Consider the following 27,080-nt stretch of genomic DNA (forward strand, 5'->3'; position numbering starts at 1 on the left):
GAAGTAAAGCAGTCAGGAATCCTATCCAGCTATAATATTATGTATGAACCATAACAATGACTAGCACAGTAAGCTATTCCTAACAGTGACACTTATATCTTGGCGGTATAACCATTGTATAGAGCCCTCATAATTGCTCATAATTTGGTTGACTTCAGAGGACATAAGTTTGGTTAATACTTAAATGGCTAGAACTTTCCAGACAGGGCTTCCCTATGTGGCATAGGCTCTCCATCCCTGTTTGTTCGCTTTGAGACAAGGTTTGTTTCAGCCTCTCAAGTGCAGAGATTTATAGGTAGGGGACGCTATACCAGGCAGTATTTCCTTTTTTTAGTATCAATGGAGCATCTTATAAAACAGAAACAAACTAGTCCAGCAAGCCTAAAAAAGATTTAGAAAAAAATATAACTACATAGATGCCATAGGTCAAAACGAACAAACCTACCTTCTGGGCTGTGACCGGCATTCCTCCTCCCCACTGTCAGCCTCCTGTATAAACAGAGATTAAAAAAATTAAAATGGTCTCCTAACAAATGGAATTTTACTAATAAGCCTTTTAGTCAGAAATAGGTCATTCACATTGATCTGTGTTTAAACTAAATTTTCTTCATAAAAGATTATTTGTAATGAGACAGATAACACTAAAATTTATTTCTAGAAGAAATATCTGCAATAGTTTACAAATTTCACTGAAAACAAAAGTGCTACTTATTAAAACAATTTCCTCTGAAAACCAACCAAATATATTCTGTATTATTATGCTACTTTAAAATTAGTTCTCATTAACACCACCAAACATTACCAAAATGACCTATGATTCTGATCCACAAAGAACAACGTAAGTAATTAACAACCCTTCCAAGTGCTCATGCAAGGAAATCACCAGAGTCATCAACATAATGGATGCCCACTTCCTGAGCATGTACAATGTGCCAGACACTATGTATTATGCATTAAGTACATTTGCTTTTTGTTGTTGTTTTTACTTTGTTTTGTTTTCTTGAGACAGGGCTTCTCTGTGTAGCCCTGACTGTCCTGGAACTTGCTCTGTAGACCAGGCTAGCTTGAACTCACAGAAATCTGCCTGCCTCTGCATCCTGAGTGCTGGGATTAAAGATGAACTCCACCATGCCTGGCCTTACGAATTTCTTAAAGGGGATGGAAAAGACCAAGGAATCAAGGCCTTTTAAATGCCAGGCAGATGAACTCATAGAGAGTGAGGCAGTTTTGCATAGGACCTCCAAGGGTCGCACTAGATGAAGTCCTAGAGCTGAAAGGCAGACACATGCCTCCATCCCTAACACAGAAATTATCTACAATTGGTAGCTACTTGGAAATAAAATTTAATTTTCTCCAAGGGAGTCTCATTGAGAAACAAATTACTCTTACTTGTAGGCCTTAGTCTAGCAGTAGATGGCTAACACAAAACCAAACTCAACCACATCTTTGGAGGTTCTATGACTCATAATGTTAAGTTGCAGATTTTTTATTGCAGCTCCTTTGCATATATATTATGGCTTCTTGTTTTGGGTGTGTATGGGATTCCTACATGTGCAAATGTGTGTATTTATGCAAATCTATATAGATTTCTTTTTTCTTTTTCTTTTTTTTTTGATGTTTTACCTCCGTAGGGGATCCTTTCTTTTTCTTTTTTAATTTTTTTTATTTATTGAAAAGGGAAGTAAAGGGAAATAAAAACACTTTATGATAAAATTAAAGATTTACATGGAAAATATTTCAGATAAACACGTTAAAATTGACAATTTTCATAGAAAATTAAGGAGTAAAGTGGTAGACAAGTATAAAATTGCTAAATGAATTAAAATATGGGATAGAAACATTTTATGATAGACTTGAAGATTTAGGTGGAAAATATTTCTGATAAAATTGGAGAAAAATGTAGAAAAACATGTTAGAATTGATGATTATCATGGAAAATTTTATATAGATATAATAATGATAGGTAAAAAAGTATTCCTAAGTTGATGTTGATTGAAAGTAGAATTATAAACATTTTCTGATAAACTTGAAGATTTACATGGAAAATATTTCTGATAAAACTGAAGAAATATATAGAAAAACATGTTAAAATTAAAGATTATCATGGAAATTATATAGGTAAAATGAAAGGCATAAAGATAATTCTAAGTTGATTGAAGGCAGAATTATAAATATTTTCAGATAACATTGAAGATTTACATGGAAAATATTTCTGGTAAAATTCAAGAAATAAATAGACAAACATGTTAAAATTGACTATTTCATGGAAAATTTTACATAAAAATGGTAGATATAAAAACTCATTCTAAATTAATTGAAGGTAGAATTAAAAACATTTCTGATAAAAATCAAAAAATTTACATTGAAGACATTTCTGATAAAACAGAGGAAATATATAGAAAGACATATTAAAATTGAAGATTATCATGAAAAATAATGCAGATAAAATGGTAGACATAAAAAAACATTACTAAATTAATTAAAAGGGAATTACAAACATTTTCTGCTAAAATTGAAGATGTACATGAGAAATATTTCGTTAGTCTATGTCTTTATATTGGGGAATTGAGCCCATTGTTGTTAAGAGATATTACGAAATAGTGATTGTTACTTCCTTTTAATTTTGATGTTATTTTTATGTTCGTGTGGGTATCTTCTTTTGGGTTTGTTGGAAGAAGATTACTTTCTTGATTTTTCTAGGGTATAGTTTCCCTCCTTGTGTTGGCATTTTCCATCTATTATCCTTTGTAGGGCTGGATTTGTGGACAGATATTGTGTAAATTTGGTTTTATCATGGAATATCTTGGTTTCTCCATCTATGATGATTGAGAGTTTTGCTGGATATAGTAGCCCCTGGGCTGACATTTGTGTTCTCTTAGAGTCTGTATGAGGTCTGCCCAGGATCTTCTAACTTTCATCATCTCTGGTGAGAAGTCTGGTGTGATTCTGATAGGTCTGCCTTTATAAGTTGCTTGCCCCTTTTTCCCTTACTGCTTTTAATATTCTTTATTTAGTGAATTTGGTGTTTTGATTATTATGTGTCGGGAGGACTTTCTGTTCCAGTCTGTTTGGAGTTCTGAAGGCTTCTTATAAGTTCACAGACATCTCTTTCTCTAGGTTAGGGAAGTTTTCTTCTATAATTTTGTTGAAGATATTTACTAGGCCTTTAAGATCTAAATCCTCGCTCTCGTCTATACCTATAACCAACCCTTAGGTTTGGTCTTCTCATTGTGTCCTGGAGTTCCTGGATGTTTGGGTTATCAGCTTTATGCATTTTGCATTTTCTTTGGCTGTTGAGTCAATGTTTTCTATGGTATCTTCAGCACCTGAGGTTCTTTCTTCTATCTCTTGTATTCTGTTGTTGATGCTTGCATCTATGACTCCTGAATTCTTTCCAAGGTTTTCTATCTCTAGAGATGACTCATTTTGTGATTTCTTTATTGTTTCTACTTCCATTTTTAGATCCTGGATGGTTTTGTTCATTTCCTTCACTTGATTGATTGTGTTTTCCTGTAATTCTTTAATGGATTTTTGCATTTCTTCTTTAAGGGCTTTTCCCTGTTGACCCATGATCTCCTGTAATTTAAGGGATTTTTGTGTTTCCTCTTTAAGGGCTTTTACCTGTTGACTGATGTTCTCCTGTATTTCTTTAAGGGAGTTGTTTAGTCTTTCTTGAAGCTCTCTATCAGCATCATGAAATACAATTTTAATCCAAATCTTACTTTTCCGGTGTGTTGGAGTATCCGGGACTTGTTGTGGTGGGAGAACTGTGTTCTGATGTTGCCATGTGGCCTTGGTTTCTGTTGGTAGCGTTCTTGTGCTTGCCTTTAGCCATCTGGTACTAGTTGGTATTCTTGTCTCTGGCTGGAGTTTATTCCTCCTGTGGGCTGTAAGCCTGTGTTCTTACTCCTCTGAACTCAAAAGTGAAAGCACTGCTGGGAGATCTCTCCCTCCTGGAGGGCTATGCACAGAAGACTGTGGATTTTCCTGGCTTCTTAGTGCAAACAGCCATGGGAAGACTTCTGTCCCAGCTGCTCCACTGATCTTAGGTCCTGTGTGCTCCTAGCTGGTCCCCTTCAGAGAGAAGGTGGAGATTTCACCTCTGCGCTCAGAAGTGAAAGTGCTGCTGGGAGATCACTCTCTCCTGGCGGGTTATGCATAGAAGGCTGTGGAGTCTCCCGGCTCCCTGGTACAGTCTATATGTATTTCTTATGCTTTTTCTTTGGTCCTTTTTCTTGTTTGGTTATTTTGTCATATTCCAATTTGTTTGTTTTTGATCTATTTTATCATTATTTTTTAGATGACTGCTTATTTTCTAGCAAGAGACAGAAAGGGTGTGGATACAAATAGGAAGGGAAGTGGGGAGAAACTGAGAGTAGGGACGGGAAATTGTAATCCAAATATATTGTATGAGAAAGTTCTATTTTCAATAAAAGTAAAAAAAAAAATCAAAGGATTAATGGGAGTATATTCATCACAATTTAGAACATGCAACAGGAACAATTAATGTAATTAGAACAAATATTAAAATTAAGAAGGAAATGAAAAGGAAAAAAATCCTCAGTGTCATTAATTCTATCACCTTTCTTCATTTTTCCATCATCAATACCCTTGTCTCTCTGAAGGTCTACATGTTACAGTAACCTAACTAATTCCCAGGGTAGGTTAGGAATAGGTAAATGATAGTTTTCAATCAGGCAGAAAGGAGTCAGAAGATATTATCTTTAGAAATTCAGAAACAAAGTGTGTTGGCATGACTATGCTTGGCCCCTGGGATGTGACACTATGAGGAAGTGTGGCCTTGTTACAGTAGGTGTGGCCTTGTTGGAGGAAGTATGTCACTGTGGGGCACTGGCTTTCAAACACTCCTTCTCGCTGCCTGGAATACAATCTTCCTGGATGCCTTCAGATCAAGATGCAGAACTTTGAGCTTTTTCTCCAACACCATGTCTGCCTGGGTGCTGCTGTGCTTCCTGTCATGATGATAATGGATAGAATCTCTGAAACTGTAAGTCAACCCCAATTAAATGTTTGCCTTTATAAGAGTTGGTCATGGTGTCTCTTCCTAGCAATGGAAACCCTAAGACAGGTGTAAAATAGAAAAGAACTATCTTTTGAATTAATTCATAGAACCCGGAAAGGTTACAAAAATGTAAATGAAGGGTCATGTGGTGGCACACACCCTTTATCCCAGCATTCAGGAGGCAGAGGTAGGTGGATCCTTAGACCTTGCAAACCAATAAGCTTCAGGTTCAACAAGGGACCCAGTCTCAAAATAAGGTAGAGAAGTGATAGTAGGATTCCTAGACCAAATCTGGCCACCACATACGTGCGCACACACACCCACACAGACACACACACACACACACACACACACACACACACACACACATGCACGCATACACAAATATATGGACATATATATAATCACAGATATAAATATGCTCAAAGAGCTTAATTTTTTGGGATACAATCTAAGAAATAGTGCTTCATTATTATTACTGATAAATATCTCTCAAATTCTGATGTAGTCCTCTCATAGTTTTATCATATGAAATAGTATATGATGAAGAATACTTTAACATATTTAAGTAATGAAGAAAAGTAGTAAAGTGAACATTTCCACTTAAGAGCTAGAATAGTATCCAATACCTTGTATTCTTTCTTATTTAGTTCCCATTTCTGTCTTACTCCATATTGCAACTATCATGGTAAAGCTTATAATTTTCTTATTTTCCACTCAATTGTATTGTAAGAATATCTCAAACACATAGAAAAGTTGATATGCCTTAAAGTAAACCTGTGTATTCACTCTTTAGATTTCACCATAAATATTTTTCTCACTTATTACCTTATTTATTTATCCTGCCCATCCATCAACCCATTCTTTTTCTTTTCACTTTTATTGAGATTCAGTCTGTCTATAGACTTGCTGACCTTGAAATTATAGAAATCCTCTTATTTCAGCCACTCCCAAGTGCTGAGGTCACAGGTTGGATGAGCGACTACATCCAACCATCATGGACTCAGTCTTGGGGGTAAAATCCTTTATTGAGATATCTTGCTGTCTCCTGCCTATATTCTTTTTTTGTTGTTATTGACTTGTTATTTTTTGATTGTTTTTTTGAGACAGCGTTTCTTTGTAGTCTTGGCTTTCCTAGAACTCACACTGTAGACCATGTTGTCCTTAAACTGGCAGAAATCTGCTTGCCTCTGCCTACTGAGTGCTGGGATTAAAGGTATGTACCACCACCTCGGTATACCGAGCTAGGTATAGCAATATATACCTAGCTTTATATTCTTTTTTTTTTTTTATTCCCTTCCAATGCTAGATCAATCCTTTCCAGGATCAGGACCCTCTCCATACTTCTTCATGGGAGTCATTTGTTATGCAATTTGTGCCTTGGGTATTCAGGGTAGCTTTATATTCTTAATGTATCCTTACTTTGACTGTTTAATGGCATCAAGTTGTATTACAATATATATGTATTTTTCCCAATATGTATTTGTTTGCTTTTTAAGAATGTGGGATTCAGACTTAGGATCTAGTACATGCTGGGCATCTGCTCTTTAAAAACATAATTTTCACAAATTACTTATTACATATAGATTGACCTCATGTATTTTTATTGAGGAATTCATAGATTTCACTTTTGCAATTATCTCCAAGTTTATTTTTCTTAGATTGGATTGTTTCCAGTTTTTTGACAACATAGCATTGCTATTCACACTTCTACCCTTGTCTAGCCTATATGTAGAAGTCAGCAGTATATACGCCAACAAGTGAAGCTATATAGTTATAAGAATTCAGCTTTATGGGAGTGGAGAGATGGTTCAGTGGTTAAGAGCACTGACTTGACTATTCTTCTAGAGGTCTCGAGTTCAAGTCCCAGCAACGTTCATAATCATCTGTAATGGGATCTGATGCCCTCTTCTAGTGTGTCTGGAGACAGCTATAGTATATTCATATAAATAAAATAAATCTTAAGAAAGAAAAAATTCAACTTTATAAAAGAACAACATGCCATTTTTTCAAAGTAGTCATGCTGACTTATATTCCTACCAGGGAGGAGCTCAAAGAGTTGCACCACCAAGTCCACTGTAACAGAATCATCATTTTTTTTTTTTTTTTTTTTTTTTTTTTGCTGATTTTCAATTTTTGCCAGTCAGGACAGATCTAATTCTCAATTTGCTTTGCTTTGATGTTAATTACAAAGGTTATACTCTTATATGTTTATAAACTATTACTATTTCCATATGTTTGCCCTCATCTAAAATGAGTGCCCCCAAAGAGAAATAACAAACTATTTTTATCTCTTCGGAGGAGTTTTCTATTAATGATAATTGCAATAAGAATATGAAAAAATATCCTTGATGCTTCCCTACTTTTAGCTCAAATCATCTATGTCTACATAGGCTAACTACCATTTGCTGGGCACTGGTATGGACAGGTATTTCATATGTTATTTCATTTACTGTATACTGCAACGTCATGAGACTTGTACAAGGCTACTCAGCAGTAAAGCCAGTATGTGAATTCAGTTTTATCTTTCCATTATAATTAGCTGTTTTTAACCCAAGAATCTGACTTTATATCCAAGATGGGCAGGAAAGTGCTAGAAAAGCTATACTTTTCTTTCCATGCTGATGATACAATAATAGCCTTTGCATTTTTATTTATAACTTCTATACTTTAAGGTAGCAGTGGGAGAGTGGAAAATACTTCTGGCCCAAAAAGAGCAAGACAGAGGAATATTTCAAATCTGAGCTCTGCGAACACAGTAATTTCCCCCTTAATGTTTAGGATCTAGGCAAGTAAAGTATTTGCTTCCCCTTCAGTGTACTTGGAAAAATATAAAGCAACCATACAACCACTCTATATATGAAGACATTGAAGGTATTAGGGTAAAATAGATTTTTAAAAAATGGGAGAAAGTATGCAATTACATTTATTTCTAAGCCGGGCGCTGGTGGCACACGTCTGTAATCCCAGCACTCTGGGAGGCAGAGGCAGGCAGATTTCTGAGTTTGCGGCCAGCCTGGTCTACAGAGTGAGTTCCAGGACAGCCAGGGCTACACAGAGAAACCCTGCCTTGAAAAAAAAAAACAACCAAAAAAAAAAAAAAAACCCCATTTATTTCTACAAAATTCATTGCCTGAAATGCAAGGATAAAACAATGCTTATTTAATAAGATCACCATCAGGCAATGCAGTTTCTAATAGTAGCTGATACCATTCTATCCTAGTAAGCATAAGCATCAGATTTAATCACCTACCTTATCACATAACATTACACCTTGTTACTGAAAAAAAAAAGACAAATAACTTACTTGTTCTGAACATTAAAATTTAACTGAAGGCTGGAGGGATGGCTAAACAGTTAAGAGTATTTGTTATTCTTAGGACCAGGCAGGCATAGGACCAAGGTTTGGTTCCCAGCACTCACATGATGGCTCACAATCATCTGGAAACTCCAGTTCCAGAGAACCTGGCAGTCCTACTATTAAACAGATTTTATTTAAAATGTGTGATGATTTCTTTTTTTTTTTTTTGGATTTGGTTTTTTTCAAGACAGAGTTTCTCTGTATAGCCCTGGTTGTCCTGGAACTCACTCTGTAGACCAGGATGGCCTTGAACTCAGAAATCTGCCTGCCTCTGCCTCCTAAAGTGCTGGGATTACAGGCGTGCGCCACCACTGCCTGGCTGATGATTTCTTGAAAGAAAAAAAACTGATTAGGAAACAATATGGTAGGTGATCCTAGATGTGCATTTTTAACTTTGGTTAAAGACTGATGTATTCTTACCAACCTATCTAATACTTGCACATAAAAATAGGTCACTATAATGGTTAATTTCCATTGTTTACTTGACTGGATTTAAAATAATCCAGAAGACACATTTTTTTGGCACTTCTGTGACAGCATTTATAGAGATCATTAATGAGGAAGGACTCAACCTAAATGGAGTAGCACCCTCCCAGAAGGTGGGAGCTAAGACTGAATCAGAGGAAAGAGGAGAAATCCTGATAAGCATCAGCATTTATCTCTCTTTACATCCTCACTACAGACAACAGAAGCAGCTGTGTTACCTAAGTTAACCTTTATGTTGGGCTTGAACTAGAGAGTTTTTGTCAAGTGGTAAAAGCAGGCTAATTTCAGGCAGAGGCTTAAAGAACAGAAAATGTTACAGGCTATTTGATCACAATGTGAGCCTCGAGACTGTGTTATTTACTGAAGAAAGAAGCACCCATGTTTGAAAGTGATATCTAATTTAGTGGCAGAAAAAGTGACAAATCACTTTGACAGAATAGGATATACCCAACTCACGAGAGAGGAAAGGGAAACTAAAGAGAGCAGTGCAGAGAGAGGAAGGAGAAAGGAGGCAGTTTTATCAGGACAGTTAAAAAGAGATGTTTCAGAGACGGAACATGATAGATACAGGTGAAGACAGAACAAGCCAGAGAATAAGAAGTCAAAAGATCAGAATATATTGCCAAAGTTTGTATGACACAAAACTACAAGTCAGGAGAAGCTGAGAGAAGCCAGATTGAATCAGTTAACGCGAAGCCGAGTTTTGAGCCAGGAACAGATGAGCTGACTAGCCAGCCAGAGTTCAGAAAGACCTAGAAAGGGTGAGCTTATTTAGCAGTAAGTCTCAGAGGCTGACAACATTCTAGGCTTAAATAAGATTGTATGGAGGCTAGAGGTTTCCAGGACTAGGCCTCGGTTACTAGACAAAGGCAGTAAAAATCAGAGATGACAGTTACTTCAGAAGAATAACAGTTACTTTTACAGGGCTGGTGAGATGGCTCAGCAGTTAACTGACTGCTCTTCCAGAGGTCATGAGTTCAACCATGTGGTGGCTCACAACCCACTATAATAAGAAACAACACAAAACAAACAACAAACAAACAAACCTATAGCCCAGAGTGAGCAGAGCCAGAGCAAGGGGGAGAAGGGAAGGGGGGAAAAGTTACTTTTACAAGAAAAAGTGAAAACAATTTAGTACTTTTGAGGAACATTGAGTTGCTGTGGATTGCTGGGACAAAGGCAGATATTGGGGGTTAAAGCTATCAAGTAGTTTTGCTGTTATAGTTCTATAATGCTAGGTATCCTAACATGATAGTCCTATAGCCAGGAAACTAGATTATCCATTAACTAGATATGATAGATATTATTTATCAGTTTTCTCTGTCCTTGGCAATAAACTAATACTGTGTGTGGGGTGGGGTAGGGATGTCAGGAAAATCAAACAATAGTAGCCTTTTAAGAGGAAGTGTGCACTTTAGAACTAATGATAGTACTACGCTTCTGGTCTTTGAAAGCAGGAGGATGTAAAGGCACTGTGACAGCTGTGTTGGTTGTCACCATGGCTGGATTTAAAGGTTTCTAGAACTGGTGAAAGGCACCTGAGTGCATGTGGGGATGTTTATAGAGAAGACTAACATGTGGGGGCAAGTGGGGAGTGGGGAGATCCACTCCGAGTATGGATAATCCTTCCTAAATGGCATCCCAGCTGAAAGAGGAAGAAGCCAGAGGAAAGCAGAGGAAAGTGTGACTGAGAGAGAGAGAGAGAGAGAGAGAGAGAGAGAGAGAGAGAGAGAGAGAGAGAGAGAGAGAGAGAGAAATGCTTGCTTCAGTTTTGAGTGAAGCATCTATATTTGCTGCCATCTACTGACAACAAACTCCATCATCTTCAGTCATTCCTTATAGACCAGTGGCTCTCCAGGGAGCTTTCAGGCCTTCTGGATTGGAAGTGATAACATGTCCCATTTACTGTTTTGAGAATTTGGTCCTGTGTCCTGTGTTGCTTCAGAGAACATGTGTCTGTGAACATGCTTGTGTGTGTGTGTGTGTGTGTGTGTGACAGAGAGAGAGAGAGACAGAGACAGAGACAGAGACAGAGAAAGAGAGAAAGAGAATTCTGTTGGTTCTGTATCTCTAGAAAACACTGCTTAATACAGGTACCATTCCTAGTATTTGGCTTACTTGTTAAGAGAAAGCTTAGCCTATTTCCTAGGAGCAAAGAAAATGGGGATGAAACCAGTTGTACAGGTTATTAATTGGTTTGTAATAAATGAATCCCAGGGTGTTCACTCAGGACTATTCACTCAGTGCTGTTGTATAGCAGATGGGCTACACATGAAGATACAAGCAGCTTCACTCTCACAACTGTTGTTTTAACCTGGATGCCTGTAAAACTGAAGGTTCATTGCAGTGCCTAATGTGAGCTCTAATATGGCTTGGGCCCCCTCAAAGGAGAGTAGTTTCAGGGTTGGCTTCTTGCATAGCAACCCAGGGCTCCAAAAGAACACTAGGCCTGGAGCTGGCAATAAGGTAATGATACTATGTTACACTGTCCTGATGCATTAAAGGACAACCCAGATTCCAGGAGAGGAACTGGATTCCTCTTCTGGGGAAGCAGCAGCAAACAATCCACAGTCATCTTTAAGCACCTCTTGCAGTTCTGGTGACTCGCTGAACATGTGGGCAAAAGGAACAGGACAGAACACCAAGAAGAAATGTTGATGCTGGCTGGAATCAGGAGCCAAACCAGAAATTCAACCTAGTTATACTTTATAAAAATACAACATAAAAATAATAAAGTAAAAAGTTAGATAAAGTATGCAACAATTGCAAATGAAGTCAAAGTCATACCTTACTAATAGAAAAAGAAACTGGGGAAGACCCTTGAGGACATCAGTACAGGGGGAAAGTTCCTGAACAGAACACCAATAGCGTATGCTCTAAGATAAAGAATTGACAAATGAGACCTCATAAAATTAAAAAATTTCTGTAAGGCAAGGGATACCATCAAATGGACAAATCGGCAACCAACAAATTGGGAAAAGATCTTCACCAACCCTACATCCGACAGAGGGCTAATATCCAATATATACAAAGAACTCAAGAAGTTAGACCCCAGAAAACCAAATAACCCTATTAAAAATGGGGTACAGAGCTAAACAAAGATTTTTCACCCGAAAAACTTTCAGATGGCTGAGAAGCATCTTAAAAAATGCTCAACTTCATTAGTCATTAGGGAAATGCAAATCAAAACAACCCTGAGATTTTCACTTTAAACCAATCAGAATGGCTAAGATTAAAAATTCAGGAGACAGCAGGTGTTGGCAAGGATGTGGAGAAAGAGAAACACTTCTCCACTGCTGGTGGGGTTGCAAATTGGTACAACCAATCTGGAAATCAGTCTGGTGGTTCCTCAGAAAACTGGGCATGTCACGGAGGATCCTGCTATACCACTCCTGGGCATATACCCAGAGGATTCCCCAGCATGTAATAAGGATACATGCTCCACTATGTTCATAGCACCCCTATTTATAATAGCCAGAAACTGGAAAGAACCCAGGTATCCCTCAACAGAAGGATGGATACAAAAAATGTGGTATATATATATACACAATGGAGTACTATTCAGTCTTTAGAAACAATGAATTCATAAAATTCTTAGACAAATGGATGGAGTTGGAGAACATCATACTAAGTGAGGTAACCCAGTCTCAAAAGATCAATCATGGTATGCACTCACTAATAAGTGGATATTAGCCCAGAAAATTGGAATACCCAAAACATAATCCACACATCAAATGATGTCCAAGAAGAACGGAGGAGTGGCCCCTGGTTCTGGAAAGACTCAGTGTAGCAGTATAGGGCAATACCAGAACAGGGAAGTGGGAAGGAGTGGATGGGGGCACAGGGGGGAGGGAAGAGGGCTTATGGGACTTTTGGGGAGTGGGGGGCCAGAAAAGGGGAAATCATTTGAAATGTAAATAAACAAATCTATCGAATAAAAAAATAATAAAAAGTTAGATAAAGTATGCAACAATTGCAAATGAAGTCAAAGTCATACCTTACTCCTATTATGACAAGGTTAAAAGAAAACCTAAATAAAGCTTTCTTGCCTATCAGTTGAAGCAACAGGAAATTTCTGTGAGATACCCACTATTTCTCAAGCATTTTGCTTTTGATATTATTTGTGAGATGCAAGTGCAGGTCCCCATGGAGGCTAGAAGAAGGTTAGTCCCCTGAACAGATGGTTGTGAGCTGCCAGATGTGGGAGTTGAGAATCAAACTCAGGTCTTCTGCAAAAGCAGTACTTGCTCTTAACTGCTGAAATTTATTTAGTCTAAGTATTTTCCTTAAACTACTACAAAATACAAACTGGTACATTGAGGCATACCTATAATCCTGGGAGGTAGAGACAAGAGGATCCTAATTTCTAGGCTAGCCTGTGTTACAATAGAGTTCCAGCCTGGCCTAAGTTACCCAGAGAGAACTGTCTAAAAGGGGGTAAGTGGAGGGAGGCTGGGAATATGCCAGTGATAGAATATTTGTCTAATACATTTAACACTGGAACTGCAAAACCAAGACAACTAAATCAGCTGCTTCCTCAAAGACAAGAAAGCTTGATTCAAATTTCATTAAAACAACTGCAATTCTGAAAAATAAAATGTCCTCAGTCAACATCTTTTGAAGAGACATAGTCCAGGCAATGCTCAGAGGAAACCCTGAGTTGTTGCTGTGGGGAGCTTTCACTAGGTGTATTCTGTCTATTTGATATATAAATATATATATATATATATAAATTTATGGTACTTCCTGTGCACTCATTGTCTTTTCTACTATATTCAGTTCCTCAGATTTTTTAATTAAAAAATGTATTATTATTGGGGGCAACATGTGTATTACAGCTTGAGTATGGATATGGGGTCAGAGGACAACTTTGTAAAGACAGTTATTTCCTTCCACCATTGAGTATTGCTAAAATTCCTTCATTTGAGGAGACTGTTTATGTCTGTATAAATATAGACAATATAAAAACATTATGGCTATATAAATATAGACAACATAAAATACATATAAAAAAGTTACCCTGTCCTCCTGCAATCCCAAACTAAGGCATAGCTCTAACAAAGCTTATGTGGGGAAACAATGGTTTATTAAGCTTGTTTACAGCAATGGATGAGGGACTGCCACACTGGAAGGTCTGCACCCAGCATGGATGATGACTCTCTCTTGGATGAGTTGATAGAGACCCTTGGTCCTTTTCACCTGACAATCCCTGAGACCTTGAGACTATTTAGGGCAGAACTAGATACAACTGGTTGGGAAGGATGTCTGAATACTCAGGTGAGGATCCCATGATCCTCCATGTTTCTTCTATGAGGGAATGTCAGCAGTCATCAAACACAGTTGTGATCTTTGCGAGTCAGTCCAACAGAACACCAGAAGATGGCAGCAAGTGTGTGGCTCAGATAGTCCTGTGCAACACTGTGGCTTCCACAGATCTAACCCAGATGGTCAGGCTTGCCTAGCACATGCTTTAACCATTTCACAGCTGAGTTCCTTGGCTTTAAGATGAAACAGTGAGCCTTGTGGTGGTGCATGATTTTAATCCAAGCACTCTGGGTGGTGATTTGGGGGTCAAGTGCAGAGGCAGTTCAAGACCACCATGGTCTACAGATTGAGCTCCAGGACTACACAGAAAAACTGTTACTGGTTTTCCTGCTGGATCCCTTAATAGTATTAGCAACAACACTGTCTCCACACCTCCTGCCTGCGGGCTTTTATTTTTTAGTTCTAGGGTTGAACCAGTGATGTGCCATAGCTGATTTGTTCGGTTTAATAGTTATAGAATTTTTAGGAACTTTGTGAGACTCACCCTGGTGGTCTAAAATTGGCACAGTGGGAATGTTTATCAGAAAAATTAACAAATGATGTATAAATCAGTTGCCACTCTGAACACTGTCTTTTTAAAAAATTGACCAGCATTTTGTAAAGTATGAGGCCAGGGAGTGTGTACTTAAAAAAAAAATCTTTATAAAGCTAGGCATGGTAGTACATGCCTGTAATCCAGTGCTCAGAGCCTTAGGCAGGAAGATAATGAGTTAAAAATCAGTCTGGGTTATAAAGAGAAAATATTGAGAAACAATACATTTGGAAGATTTCATCTTAAAGGCTTGAAAAGACTATAAAAAACACAAGGTATACACAGTCTATTCTGTCAAGATAATGGCTCTAGGTATGAGAGGCATCAGTGTGTTCACGGAAACTCAGCCTTCTAAAAAAGATATACTATATCTCTTTGTCCTGAAAGGGCAGGAATATGTCAGCACAGTGCCTGGCTTATATAAGATTATTCAGATAATAATAGAGGAAGTAAATACAGTTCAGAGCATTTATAACCAGGAAATGGTAAAATGAAGAATAAACCTTAGACTCCTTTCACTATGCCATGTACTTTATTCCTATTATTATATGCTTGGCTTATCAACACATGAGGAGTGTTTAAGTGAGGGGTGGAGAGTAAGCAGATAGTTTATAAGAGAGAACCCTGCTCTTGTGCCACTCTCTGGTTCTCAGTCCTTTCATGACTCTTATTTCATCAGAACCTGGAATGAGTGCCTTGTAGGTTTGATCAGCACCTCATTTTTCAGATGCTGAAACTGTCTCATGGAAGTGAGATACTTTGTTCAACATTTAAAGTTAGTTTTATGTCTGGGAAGGCATTTTGCCAGAACAAGCTGTTCCCTTTGCATTAAAAGTATGTTCCAGGTATGCTGCTAGGGATGATCATAAGACTCTGTCAAGATTCTGCTTCCTTTGACTTAAGTGAAATGCTAGATCCCATTCCTTGGACATCCCATACTTGTAGTTCAAGCTCTCAATATGGTCTTCCCATCTGTTCTTCAGCCAGGACACACTGGTGCAGAACTAATTGTTAAATGCTCAGATATTTCTGTGTAGTAAACAGTAGCTTGTTAGAGCCCCTCTGAAATTTCAAAATCCAACAGGCAGGTTACTGTCTGGCACAGCAGGGGACTTCCAGATCCTGTTCTAGGCTAGTCAAAATAGTTCACTGTGCCATATAAGTTATCTTTTTCTGTACCAATAGCCACATTTTTTCCCTGCTCTCTCAATTCTGTTTATTTTGTTTTTGGTGTGGGAGATTTAGGCCAGAGTCTCACACATGCTAAGCGCATGCTTTATCATTGAGCCAAATCCCCATCTGTTTTCTAAACTTTGATTTAAACCTTAACTCTGACCTTACATTTACCCCTGGACAGGGCCTATGTGCTCCTGCAGTCTCTATCATCTGGTCCCTTACCTGTAGCTAGTTCTTTGCCTATAACCATGCCCCAATTGCTGACTGAGTCTGGTTTGAAAGCTGCTAGTTTTTTGCTACACAATTTACCATGCTTCCATGAGGATTTAAATTATAAAAGGAACTAAAAACAGACCGTTCTTTTAATATTAAGCATTCTAATATTTATGGATCTGAAGAATTAGATTAGGATTAAATGGGATTATAAATTGAAACATTACTTAAAAGAATAGGAACACCTGCAAAGGAAATGTTTCTTTTAAAACCAATTATTTCTAAACTAACAACATGACTTTTTAAAACTTTCTAAAGTTGTTTTCAAATTAGGGAGTAAACAAACACAGTTAATGGCTCTGGCCAGAAAGAAATTAAAATATTTAAGATGTAGGCATTCAGCTATGATAGTGGTACTAGTCAGAAATGAGTTGCTATCATAATATTCACACTTAAACTCTTCTCAAGTTCACTACACAGCAGAAGATGAATGACCTTTAACTTCTGACCCTCTGTCTCTACCTCCAAAATGCTAAGGTTATAGGTGTGAACTACCATGCCTGATTTTAAGAGGTGCTAGGGCTTGACTTAGTGCATGCTACACAATCACTACCAATCAAGCTACATCCTCATTTATAGACCTTTAAATAGGAAATATATTTATTGAGAGATGTTAAGAGACTATAGAAGACAAAGGAGAATGTGAGACATATTTACAAAGTTCATCTGCCTGCAGAGGTAAGGTTGTTATATTTAGCAAGTTGATACAATTTTTAAACTTTTAATTCTTTGTAAATTTTATATCATGCACCCCAATCCCACTCATCCCCCTGACCCTCCATATTTACCCTTTGCCCTTGTAACCTTTCCAACCCTCCCAAAAAAACCCCCAAAAATAAAAATAAGTCCTGCCTACAAGATGGCAAGGGTAAAGATGGAGCAGAAATTGAGGGACTGGCCAGCCAATGATGGGTCTAGTTAGAGATCCATCCCATGAGAGAGCCCATCTCTGACACTACAACTGTCTGCTGTACTTGAAGACAGGAGCCTATCATATCTCATCTGAAAGGCTTCACCTAGCAACTGTTGGAAACAAATTAAGAGATCCACAGCTGAACATTAAATGGAGCTTGAGGAATCCTATGGAAGAGGGGAGGAAGGATTGAAGGAGCCAGAGGGATCAAGGACACCACAAGAAAACTAACCACTAGATGCAGAATCAACTAACCTGGGCCCATGGGGACCCCCAGACTTGACCACCAAACATAGATCACGCATGGAATAGACCTATGCACATATGTTAACAGTTGGGCAGCTTGGTCTTCATGTGGAACTCCTAAGAACAGGAGCAGGGTCTGTCTCTGACTCTGTTGCCTGCCTTTGGACTCCTTTCCCCTAACTGGGCTCCCATCTAGCCTTAATAGGAGAAGATAGGCCTAGTCCTACTGCAATTTGGTATGCTAAGGTGGCTGATATCCATGGGAGGCCTCCCTTTTTCTGAGGAGAAAGGGAAGACTGGAGGATGGAGGGGAGGGGAGATAAGAGGGGGGTAACTGGGAGAGAGTAGAAACTTTGATAAGGATGTCAATTAATTAATTAAAATAAATGGGGAAAAAAGGCTGTTGGCAATACTGTAGGGCATTTTCTCAATTAGTGATTGATGTGTGAGGGCCCGGTACATTGTGAATGAGGCCAGTCCTAAACTGATAAAAAAATAAAATAAATAAATACATAAATAAATAGGAAAAAACATCTTGCCATGGAAACTGTGGTGTGTCAGTGTGACACACAGTATACCTTTGCTAACAGCTTTACTTGCAAATGTTCATCACAATGAGTCTTTGGTCTGATTTGAGGCCTCTGGCTTCTGCTACATTATCAATACTGGATCCTCACAGGACTTCTATAGGATATCCTGTTGTTGCCCTGTGTCATGGAGATACTGCAGCTTCAGTTCTGCAGGACCAGCTCTTTACATGCTACAGCAGTTCGTTCACAGATAGGGTAGATCTTGGGGTGGGTCAATTCAAAGTCCTGGATGGTAGCTGAGTTGATCAGCCTGCTAGCTCTCCCACATACACCCATGCCATCATGGCCAACTCTTACAGCACTGCCCTGGTATGGACCAGGTCAGCTTTCCCATGCCCATGGTATCAGGCCCAGCTTTACCATGCTGCCCAGGCTCAGGGACAGGCCAACTCTCTCACCTGCCAAAGGTGGCTAGGGACCAAGCCATCTCTCCCATACCCATGTCACAAGGGCCAGTTCTACTGTGCTTCCTTGGCAAGGTGTGGGCTTGCTCTCCCAAGTGCTACAGCTGGCGAGGGGATTCAAAATTTCAATTAAATATTTTATTAAAAATTAAATTTTTTTCTTGGGGCTGGAGATATGGCTCAGCAGTTAAGAGCACTGATTGTTCTTCCAGAGGACAAGGGTTCAATTCTCAGCACCCATATGGCAGCTAATAACTGTAATTCCAGGATCAACACCTTCACAGACATACATGCAGCCAAAACAGTGCATATAAAATAAAAATAAATTTTAAAAGTTAAAATGTCTTTTCTTTTCTTTTTCTTTCTTTCTCTGAGAGAGTGTTCCTTTGTGTAGTCCTGGCTGTCTAGGAACTCCCTCTATAGATCAGGCTAATTTCAAATTCAGAGACTCACCTTCCTTTGCCTCCCAAGTGCTGAGATTAAAGGCATGCACCATCACTACCAAGACAAATATTAAACATTATTACTTCTATGATTATCATCATCATTATTATTAATGTGTGTGTGTATATATGCCTATGCTATGGCATGTGTGTGAAGGAGGTCAGAAAACAATTTTATAGAGTTGGTTATCTCCATCCACCTTTCCCTGATTGCTGGGGGGAATCAAATGTCATTACTCATATCATTGGTGTAGCAAAATCTGCTGAGCCATCTCACAAGCTCTGATCCAAAACTGTCTTTTATTTTGAGACAAGATGTCACTATGTGTCCTTGGTTGACCTGGAAAACTCTATGTAGACCAGACTAGCCTTGAACTCTTATCTATATGCCCACCTCTTCTTGACTACTGAGATTAAAGGTGTGCGCCACCATACCAGCTGATCCCAAACTTCCCACACAGTGCAAATGTGTGGCAACAAAAAGGACAAGTCATAGGAATCCAGAAGAGTCACCACTGTGGGAATGCTGTTCACAAGACAAATGGCCTTCGAACCCAGTTGTAAAGATCTTGAAGAGACAGACTGACACTGTTATTTAAGACACAAGAAAAAGGAAGAACAGCAGAAATGTAGTCAGGGACTGTGATGAGCTAACTAATAAACTGAAACCTGAGCTTGCTTTGAGGTAGGGTCCAAATGATAAGTTGCAGAGGCCTGGGCTCTGAACGGGGACCCTGGGGAGGTGTTTGTCAGCATTTTAAAACCTGAGTAAAATTATAAATATATTGACTCAATAGCAATGAGTTTTTAAAGGAAAACTTTTTTTTCCCCTCGAAAGCCAGAGGACACAGGTCAATATAGCTACAGATCTCCAGTAGAGGGCAGACAAGTCAAAGCATACACTGCTGTGTTACCAGAAAATGCTAAGAGACAGTGTACACTGTCTTTACTTAAAGGCCATTATCAGTGCCTTACATTTTAGGACAAGCATTAGCAGATCACAGAAATCTGGAGTATAAAATGCTTCTCAATGAATGTGCAAAACAAATATAAGCACACAGGACAGCCCTGCCAGAGATGCTAGCAACACTCATCACTGCTCTGTCTCCCTACCCATCTCAGGCAGGTCCTAACGCCTGATGCCACCCACATAAATGCCTAACTACATATATATGGGCCAGGATTTCAACCTTTGTTCTCCATTTTTTTTTGGTAAACTTGGGAAGTGCTTGTTCCTATGGCCTTTAAAGTCAGGAGGTGAAGTTAGGTTACCAGAGAGAAATTCTGATGCACGCATTGCCTCAGCAGGCTGAGGAGCTGTCATATAGAAAGGTGGATAGGGAGTCTTAAGTTTTACTAACTTAATATTCATCCATGAATATTCAAAACCTATATAAAATGATTGGGAATTTCAACAAACCCTTTAAAGGCTAATACTATAGACTTTGCAATCATAAACTCATTTTCTTTTGTTTTTAAATGAGTCTTTAAAGATATAAGAGCAATCCTATTTAGCAGATTGACTTTCTGCTAAATTTGTTGAAAGTTTTCCTTCATACTTTTGTGGGTTTTTTCTTTTTTCTTTCCTTCCTTTCTACTTTTCTTCTTTCCTTTTTCTTTTAGAGACAAAAAGTCTTGCTATGTTGTGCAGGCCTCAAATGTGCCATTTTCTTGCCTTTAAAACATTAATGAAAAGAAGCATTTTTCTTTATCTCATACTTCTCCCTGATTGTTTGTGTACATGTGAAAGTATGATGTGAATCTTGGTTGAGAATAATAGAAACTGTCCAAGCAGGAAAATAAAGATTGTTTTGGAAGTATAAGGAATGAATTTAAGGTGTAATTGGATTCAGAGCCTCAAAGTTTCTCATCAAGACATCTCCCTTCACCGCTCACCTCTACTCTCTTTTCTGTGTTGCTTTATTCTTGTAGATGCTCTATCTATGAAGCAAGGAAAGCAACCATTAACAATGATACCTATACTTTTTTTGAAAAAAAAAATCAGTTTGACCACCCAAATGGAAATATACCCTTTTTTCAATAGTTCTTGCAAGAGAATAGAAAAGGGTTCCCTGCAAAAAATTCAGGGTATCATCAATGAAAGGGGCAGTAATAGGACAGGTAAAAACAATAAATATCTATTGCATATAGTTTATCTGTGACTATATTAGGCATGGCTTTCATCCTTAGCAATAGCGCTATATATTTCTAGATACAGAATGTTTTTGTTAAATAATACCAAATTATTAGAGAAAAACTTCATATGAGGCAAGCACTGATTTCTTTTCCTTTCTTCTGGGCCTAGTTTTCTGTGGCCCTATTTTTACAAAATCACATTATTGGACAGTATATATAGCTCTTGGCATTACTTGTAAATCAGACATGTATTGTTATATTTAATTATTCTTTTGTTCCTCATTATTTACTTGGTTGTTTTTGTACTTTGTTTTGCTTTTTGTTTGCCTTGGTTTGGTTAGGTAAAGAATTTTGCCATATATGCCCTGGCTGATCTAGAACTCTATATAGATGTGTTCAGTGTTGTTATTTTCAGATAGGTACACCTTCATAAAAAGATATCATCATTGCCTTGCCCATATAAGAGAAACCATCAAGATAGAGTGGTGACATACTGACTGAATTTAAAGTACTTGTCATTATAGACTTTGTCCTGCTACATAATATTAAAACAAAGAAACTAGACTTTGATCAGAGATCATAGTCCCATGCAGGCTAGTATCTGTATGGTAAACCAGGAAATATTACTATTTACCTCTAGTCTATAACTTATGACTAAATCAGAACAAAATAAACTAAATATTTTTATAATCTCATTCTATAGACATTAGTGTTTTTAGATGCCATAAAGTATTTTCACCTATAATATTCAGAAAATTTTAATTAAAAATATATACATGTGTCAAAGATGGGCTCTAATATATTCCTTAGAAATATCATTGGCTTGAAGTAATAATTTCTTGTTTATGCTACATGTTTATTAGCTGCTTTTTTTTTTATCATTTGTGACAAAATGAATGACAGGAACAACTTAGGAGAAGAAAAGTTCATTTGGTCCATGGTTTCAGAAGACTTCATTCCAGCATAGCAGGGCAGGTGGGTCAGGCAGAAGAGTTCAGGTCATGGCTGTGAGAGCATGAACCCACGAGGGACACTTGAGATTCAAACACAGCACCTATCCATCCAAGGTGATACACAGTTAGCTCCATGTTGTCCTCCCTTCTCCGATCACTCATATGGCAGGAAGAACAGAATCTAGTCAGTCCTGCATCAGCTCTTAAGGCTCAAAGGCTTCTAACAGTGGTAATGAAACTGCCCAGGCCTGGTGGCACAGGCCTGTAATTCCAGCTACTTTGGAGGGTGAGGCAAAAAGATATCAAATTCAAGGCCTGCACAGTCTACATGCAGAACAAGTTCAAAGCCAGACTGAACAATTTAGTGAGACTGCACCAAAATTAAACAAACAGACAATTTCCTTGGATGTGGTGGCATACATGCATTAAATTCCAGCACTAGGAAGGCAGAGGCAGAAGAAGGGTGGTCTATGAGTTGGAGGTCATAATATATAGCTATATTTTGGATGAGACATTGTTTCAAACATACAAAAAAACCAACCTCCAAATATCAAAACAAAAACATAACAATAAAAACAAACTTTAAAAAATGGTTTAGGGATACAGTTCAGTGGTAGAGCCCCTGGCAAACATGTATGAGTTCCTAGGTTCAATTCCCAGTACTGATGGGGAGGTGAGGGGGGAAGGGAACCAATAGTGATATGAGTGTGCCCAATTATCAAGGAAGTATAATCCCACCAGTATGTTGGGAGATCCAGAAACACTGGCAAATACAATGAGATGACTGGAATAAGCACAGCCAAGAGCACCATCATATAAAAATAATTAACTTTATACAGACTGAACAGGTTGTATTTAGGACAATATGTGTGTGTGTGTGTGTGTGTGTGTGTGTGTGTGTCATAAGAGATCAAGAACTGAGTGAGAACAAATGGGGATACATGGGAGAGATTGGAAGGAATATAGGGAAGGGGAAGTTATGTAATTTTAATTTTAAAATTAAAAAAATATATTAAAAGAGTGATTTAGTTAAAGAATCACACTTTAGAAAGATGTAAGGTTAACACAATTAAACCGAAGGAGAATTAAAAATGATTACATTTTTACATTAAAATGATTAAAAAAAGAAGAGATGGAGAAGAGGAGGAGGAGAAAGGAGAAGAGAAAGAAAAAAAATGCTGCTGTTTGACTGAGCTACCACCCTGATCCAAGGTGCTGAGTTTGCCCACCCCAACATCTACCTCATCTCTGAGCTGCTGGAGTGTGCAAAGTGACCAGTCCTGCAGATCTAAAGCTACAGTCTCCATAACACGGGGCAACAACAGGAGACTCGAGGAGTTTCAGTGGGGAGCCAGTATTGACAGTGCATCAGAAACCAACGTTCGAAAGTAAAGCTGTTTGAGCAAAAGGGTTTTCTATAGGATACCCTGTGACACACTGCAGTTTCAATGGCAAGATCTTCCTTCCTTCCTTCCTTCCTTCCTTCCTTCCTTCCTTCCTTCCTTCCTTTCTTCCTTCCTTCCTTCCTCCCTCCCTCCCTCCCTCCCTCCCTCCCTTCCTTCCTTCCCTTTCTTTCTTTGGCAGGGGTGGGGTGAGGTTGCAAAGGCAGATATAGAGGAATAGGGAGATGAATGGGATTGTGGTACATGATGTGAATTCACAAAGAATCAATTAAAGTTTTTTGAAAATGTTGTTAATGTATATGGTGACTCATGCCTCCTAGCATTTAAAGGGATAAGGTAGGTGAATTATGAGTTCAAGGCTAGTCTGGTCTACATAGGGTGTTCCATGACAGCCGAGACTACAGTGTGAGGCACTGTTTCAACAAAACAAAACTAACAAAAAACGACAAATGCAGCCAGGTGGTGGTGGCGCACGGCTGTAATCCCAGCACTCTGGGAGGCAAAGGCAAGCGGATTTCTGAGTTCGAGGCCAGCCTTGGCTACAGAGTGAGTTCCAGGACAGCCAAGGCAACACAGAGAAATCCTGTCTCAGAAAAAAAAAAAATCAAAAAAAAAAAAAAAAGACAAATGCAATAATGTCTTCTAATCCCTGTTTTCTTCTTTTTTGATATTATATTCTTCTTATTCCTAGACTATAAATTAAGACCATATCAAACATCTAACATCATCTTAATCAGAGAGTCCAGAAAAATAATTTTCTCACTCCTAAGATCTGAATAAACCTCTCATAATGATACTGTTTGGGCCTGCTTAAGTAACATTGCTACCAAAGTATTTGTTTTAGCTTGCTTTCTGCAGCTGTGACAAACATTATGACCAAAAGCAAGCTGAGGAAGAAAGTTTTATTTCATCTTACAGGTTACAGACCATCATCTTACAGGTTATAGACCATTATTGAGGAAGGCCAATGCTAGAAGTCAAGGCAGGAACAAAGACTAGAAATAATGGAGGAGCATGGCTTACTGGCTCCATCTTTGTCTTAGCTACCTTTCTTAAACAGCCAAGGCCCATCTATCCAGGGACAGCACTGCCCACAGGGAATGTGGCCTTTCTACATCAATGAGCAATTAAGAAAGTGACCCCACAAGACATGCTCATAGTCCAGTCTGATAGGAACAATTCTTCAACTGAGATTCCCTCTTCCCTAGCTGAAACCAAAATTTGCTATTGGAGTATTCACAGAAAATGAAAGGTCAGTTTGACATATGAGCTTATGGTAATATTACTATTCAGTGGTTAAAAAAAAAAGCAAAGTCAAGTAATATTCAGCACTATCAAAACCCTACAGAGTAAGGTAAATACAACTTCCCAAGGGAAAAGCTATAGAAGATACCAAAAAATTAGCAACTATCTTCCCAAACACTAGTTTAAAATTTTTTCAATATTCATCCTTTTCCCCCTCTAATTACAAATGTAATATAATCCTTATAAAAATGAACAATATGGCCTTGGGTTTCATAGTACAAATTGCTACTAACATTATGTCAGATCAGTTGTAAAAGCAAATGCTTAGGGAATACTTATGGGTAAATCCTGAGAAAACATTTCCTTAAGCTATTTTACATACCCAAGCACCTTATGAGGAAATTTCCTCTTATAGCAAATTCAATGGGTGACTTCTGAGATACCTATGTAATAAGATGATTACAAAGTCAGAGTAGTAACTTCTGAAAAGCATAAACAAGCATGTCGAGTACCATGATCTGAATATAGGTCTGATCGTTTCTGGGAAAAAGCAGAGTAAAATGGTACCAGGTAACCAATTACTAGTTTACAGGGGCAGTGGTTTTCCTTTTCTTCATATCTTAAGCAGCAAGAACAGTTCTTGCTGAAGAAATCCAAGGATTAGGTTCCTTTTTATATTATAAGATAAATCAACAGCAAAAATGTTTGGATTTCCCATGTTATTATCCCAAAATTTGGGTAAACATATTTTCACAGTAATACAATTTCCAAGAAGTCCCAGGTAATACACATTGAGTTGTCACAATCCTCTGGATAGCCTTTTGAAGATGGATGAGACTAACACAAAATATGTATGAAATAAAGAATATAGATTTGAGGCAGTTAGGAAAGCTGCCCACAGGGCCATGAGAGCGGGAGAGCTAACTAGGCCTGCCCCTTCATGGGTTGCAGCACTTGAGTGGGCCCTGCACCTTGCCTGGGCAACAGAGTGGAGCTGTTCCTGCTGGTGAAGGCAAAGGTGAACTAGCTCCAATGTGAGAGCAAAAGAGCTGGCACAGACCCTCACAGACTGCAGCACTTGGGAAAGTGGGCCCTGTGCCTTGACTGGGAACTGCTTCTGGAGGTGCGGGTGCAGGTGACCCTGTCCTGAGGGAGGGCATGAAAACAGGAGAGCTGACCCTGCCTCCTGTTGATGGTGGCATTGGGTGGCCTAGTTGGAGCAGAGCTGGAGAGCTGCCCCGGAGGTGAAGATAAGGAGAGCTGGCACACTGACCAGTTCAGCTACTACCTAGGCCCAGATCCAGGGCACTGAGCTGGCCCACCCAAAATTATATTATCTTCAAATGGTTGGGACTTGTGAAAGTGCCAGTCCTGATGATACAGAGAGAGCTTCAGGATCTTCATGACACAAGATAACCTGGAGGGGGCCCAGCATAGATCCAATATTGATGCTATCACAGAAGCTACTATTATATACCCACAGAGGAGGCTGATTTTTAGAGGACTATCTAAATCCCCCAGAAAATTGTTAGGTTATAGCAGTATCTAACTTCTGTTAAAGGCTGACATTGCTAGGACTCAATTTTCTGCCTTATTTAAATTTCACAGTAATTCCACAAGGCAGGTATGTTGTTTCTTATTTTTATTCTTAGCATAAACAAATGCAGACGTAAGAGAAAGAAAAAAAGTTATTCAGAGTCACACACTCTTTATCACACACTACACATTGCCTTTCAACATGTCATCTCCCTTTCATTAAGAGCTCTACCTCTTGACAAGTAAGGCAAAACAAACCTAGTCCCAGGAATGCAAAGCTCCCACCTGACTCTGGCATATATACACAAATAAGCCTATTCTACACAGTAAAGTTAGGTGGGTGTTTTAAAAACTACCAGCCTCATCTGGAAACTCTTCAATGGCTTCTTGTCAGAGAGCTAAACACCAAGGCCTTGATTTTAAACCATCTGACCTTTGCTGACTTCACTATTATGAATTATCTTCCCCTCCTTTCTTTGCTCTAGCCTTCTTAGCCTTCTTTCTATTCCTTGGTGTGCTGGTTTCCTGACTGTTAAGTTTCCCCTTACCCATTCTTTCCACCCACCTTTCTTTCCTTTGGTTGATTTAGGCTAGCAACCTAAAACACCAGTTTTCCATGGAAGCTTTTCCTTCTTTAGTAAGTTTCATATCTCATCCTGCTCCAAACTAAGTTAGATGCTTCATGCATTCCCATGGGGTGGATGCTTTCTACTCTGAAGAAATTTAACTTTTTTTTCTTTTTTGCATAATTGTCTGTTTGTTCCTAAGTTACAAAAGGAAGTACCATATTTGCCAAATACTAAATCCCTAGCAACCCACATAGTATCTGGCACACAGATACTTTAAACACGTTTGTTAAAAGAACAATTGAGTGAAAGGTAACCAGATACACAGGAAATGGAAGGTAAGGTCATGCCCTGAAGACATAGAGACCAGGCAAGAAACTGTGAATACAGCCAGTAAAGGAAGTGCCCAGGCCAGTTTTGCCTCTGTGTTTGGTATTGTGTTGTGCAGCTGCTCCAGATTAAGCCAGTT

The 27,080-nt window shown here is 38.5% G+C and overlaps 1 protein-coding gene across 3 annotated transcripts in view; it reads right to left on the reverse strand.

Moving 5' to 3' along the window:
* Ssh2 (slingshot protein phosphatase 2) overlaps positions 1–27,080 on the reverse strand; it is a 260,142-nt gene that overhangs the window by 141,842 nt on the left and 91,220 nt on the right. For all 3 annotated transcript variants that reach the window (XM_052196435.1, XM_052196430.1, XM_052196429.1), the window contains one exon: positions 446–489. In XM_052196435.1, coding sequence (XP_052052395.1) covers positions 446–489 — 44 coding nt within the window. The remainder of the gene's footprint in view (positions 1–445; positions 490–27,080) is intronic.

The sequence above is a fragment of the Apodemus sylvaticus genome, chromosome 10, assembly GCF_947179515.1.
Source record: "Apodemus sylvaticus chromosome 10, mApoSyl1.1, whole genome shotgun sequence".
NCBI classification, from domain to species: Eukaryota; Metazoa; Chordata; class Mammalia; order Rodentia; family Muridae; genus Apodemus; species Apodemus sylvaticus.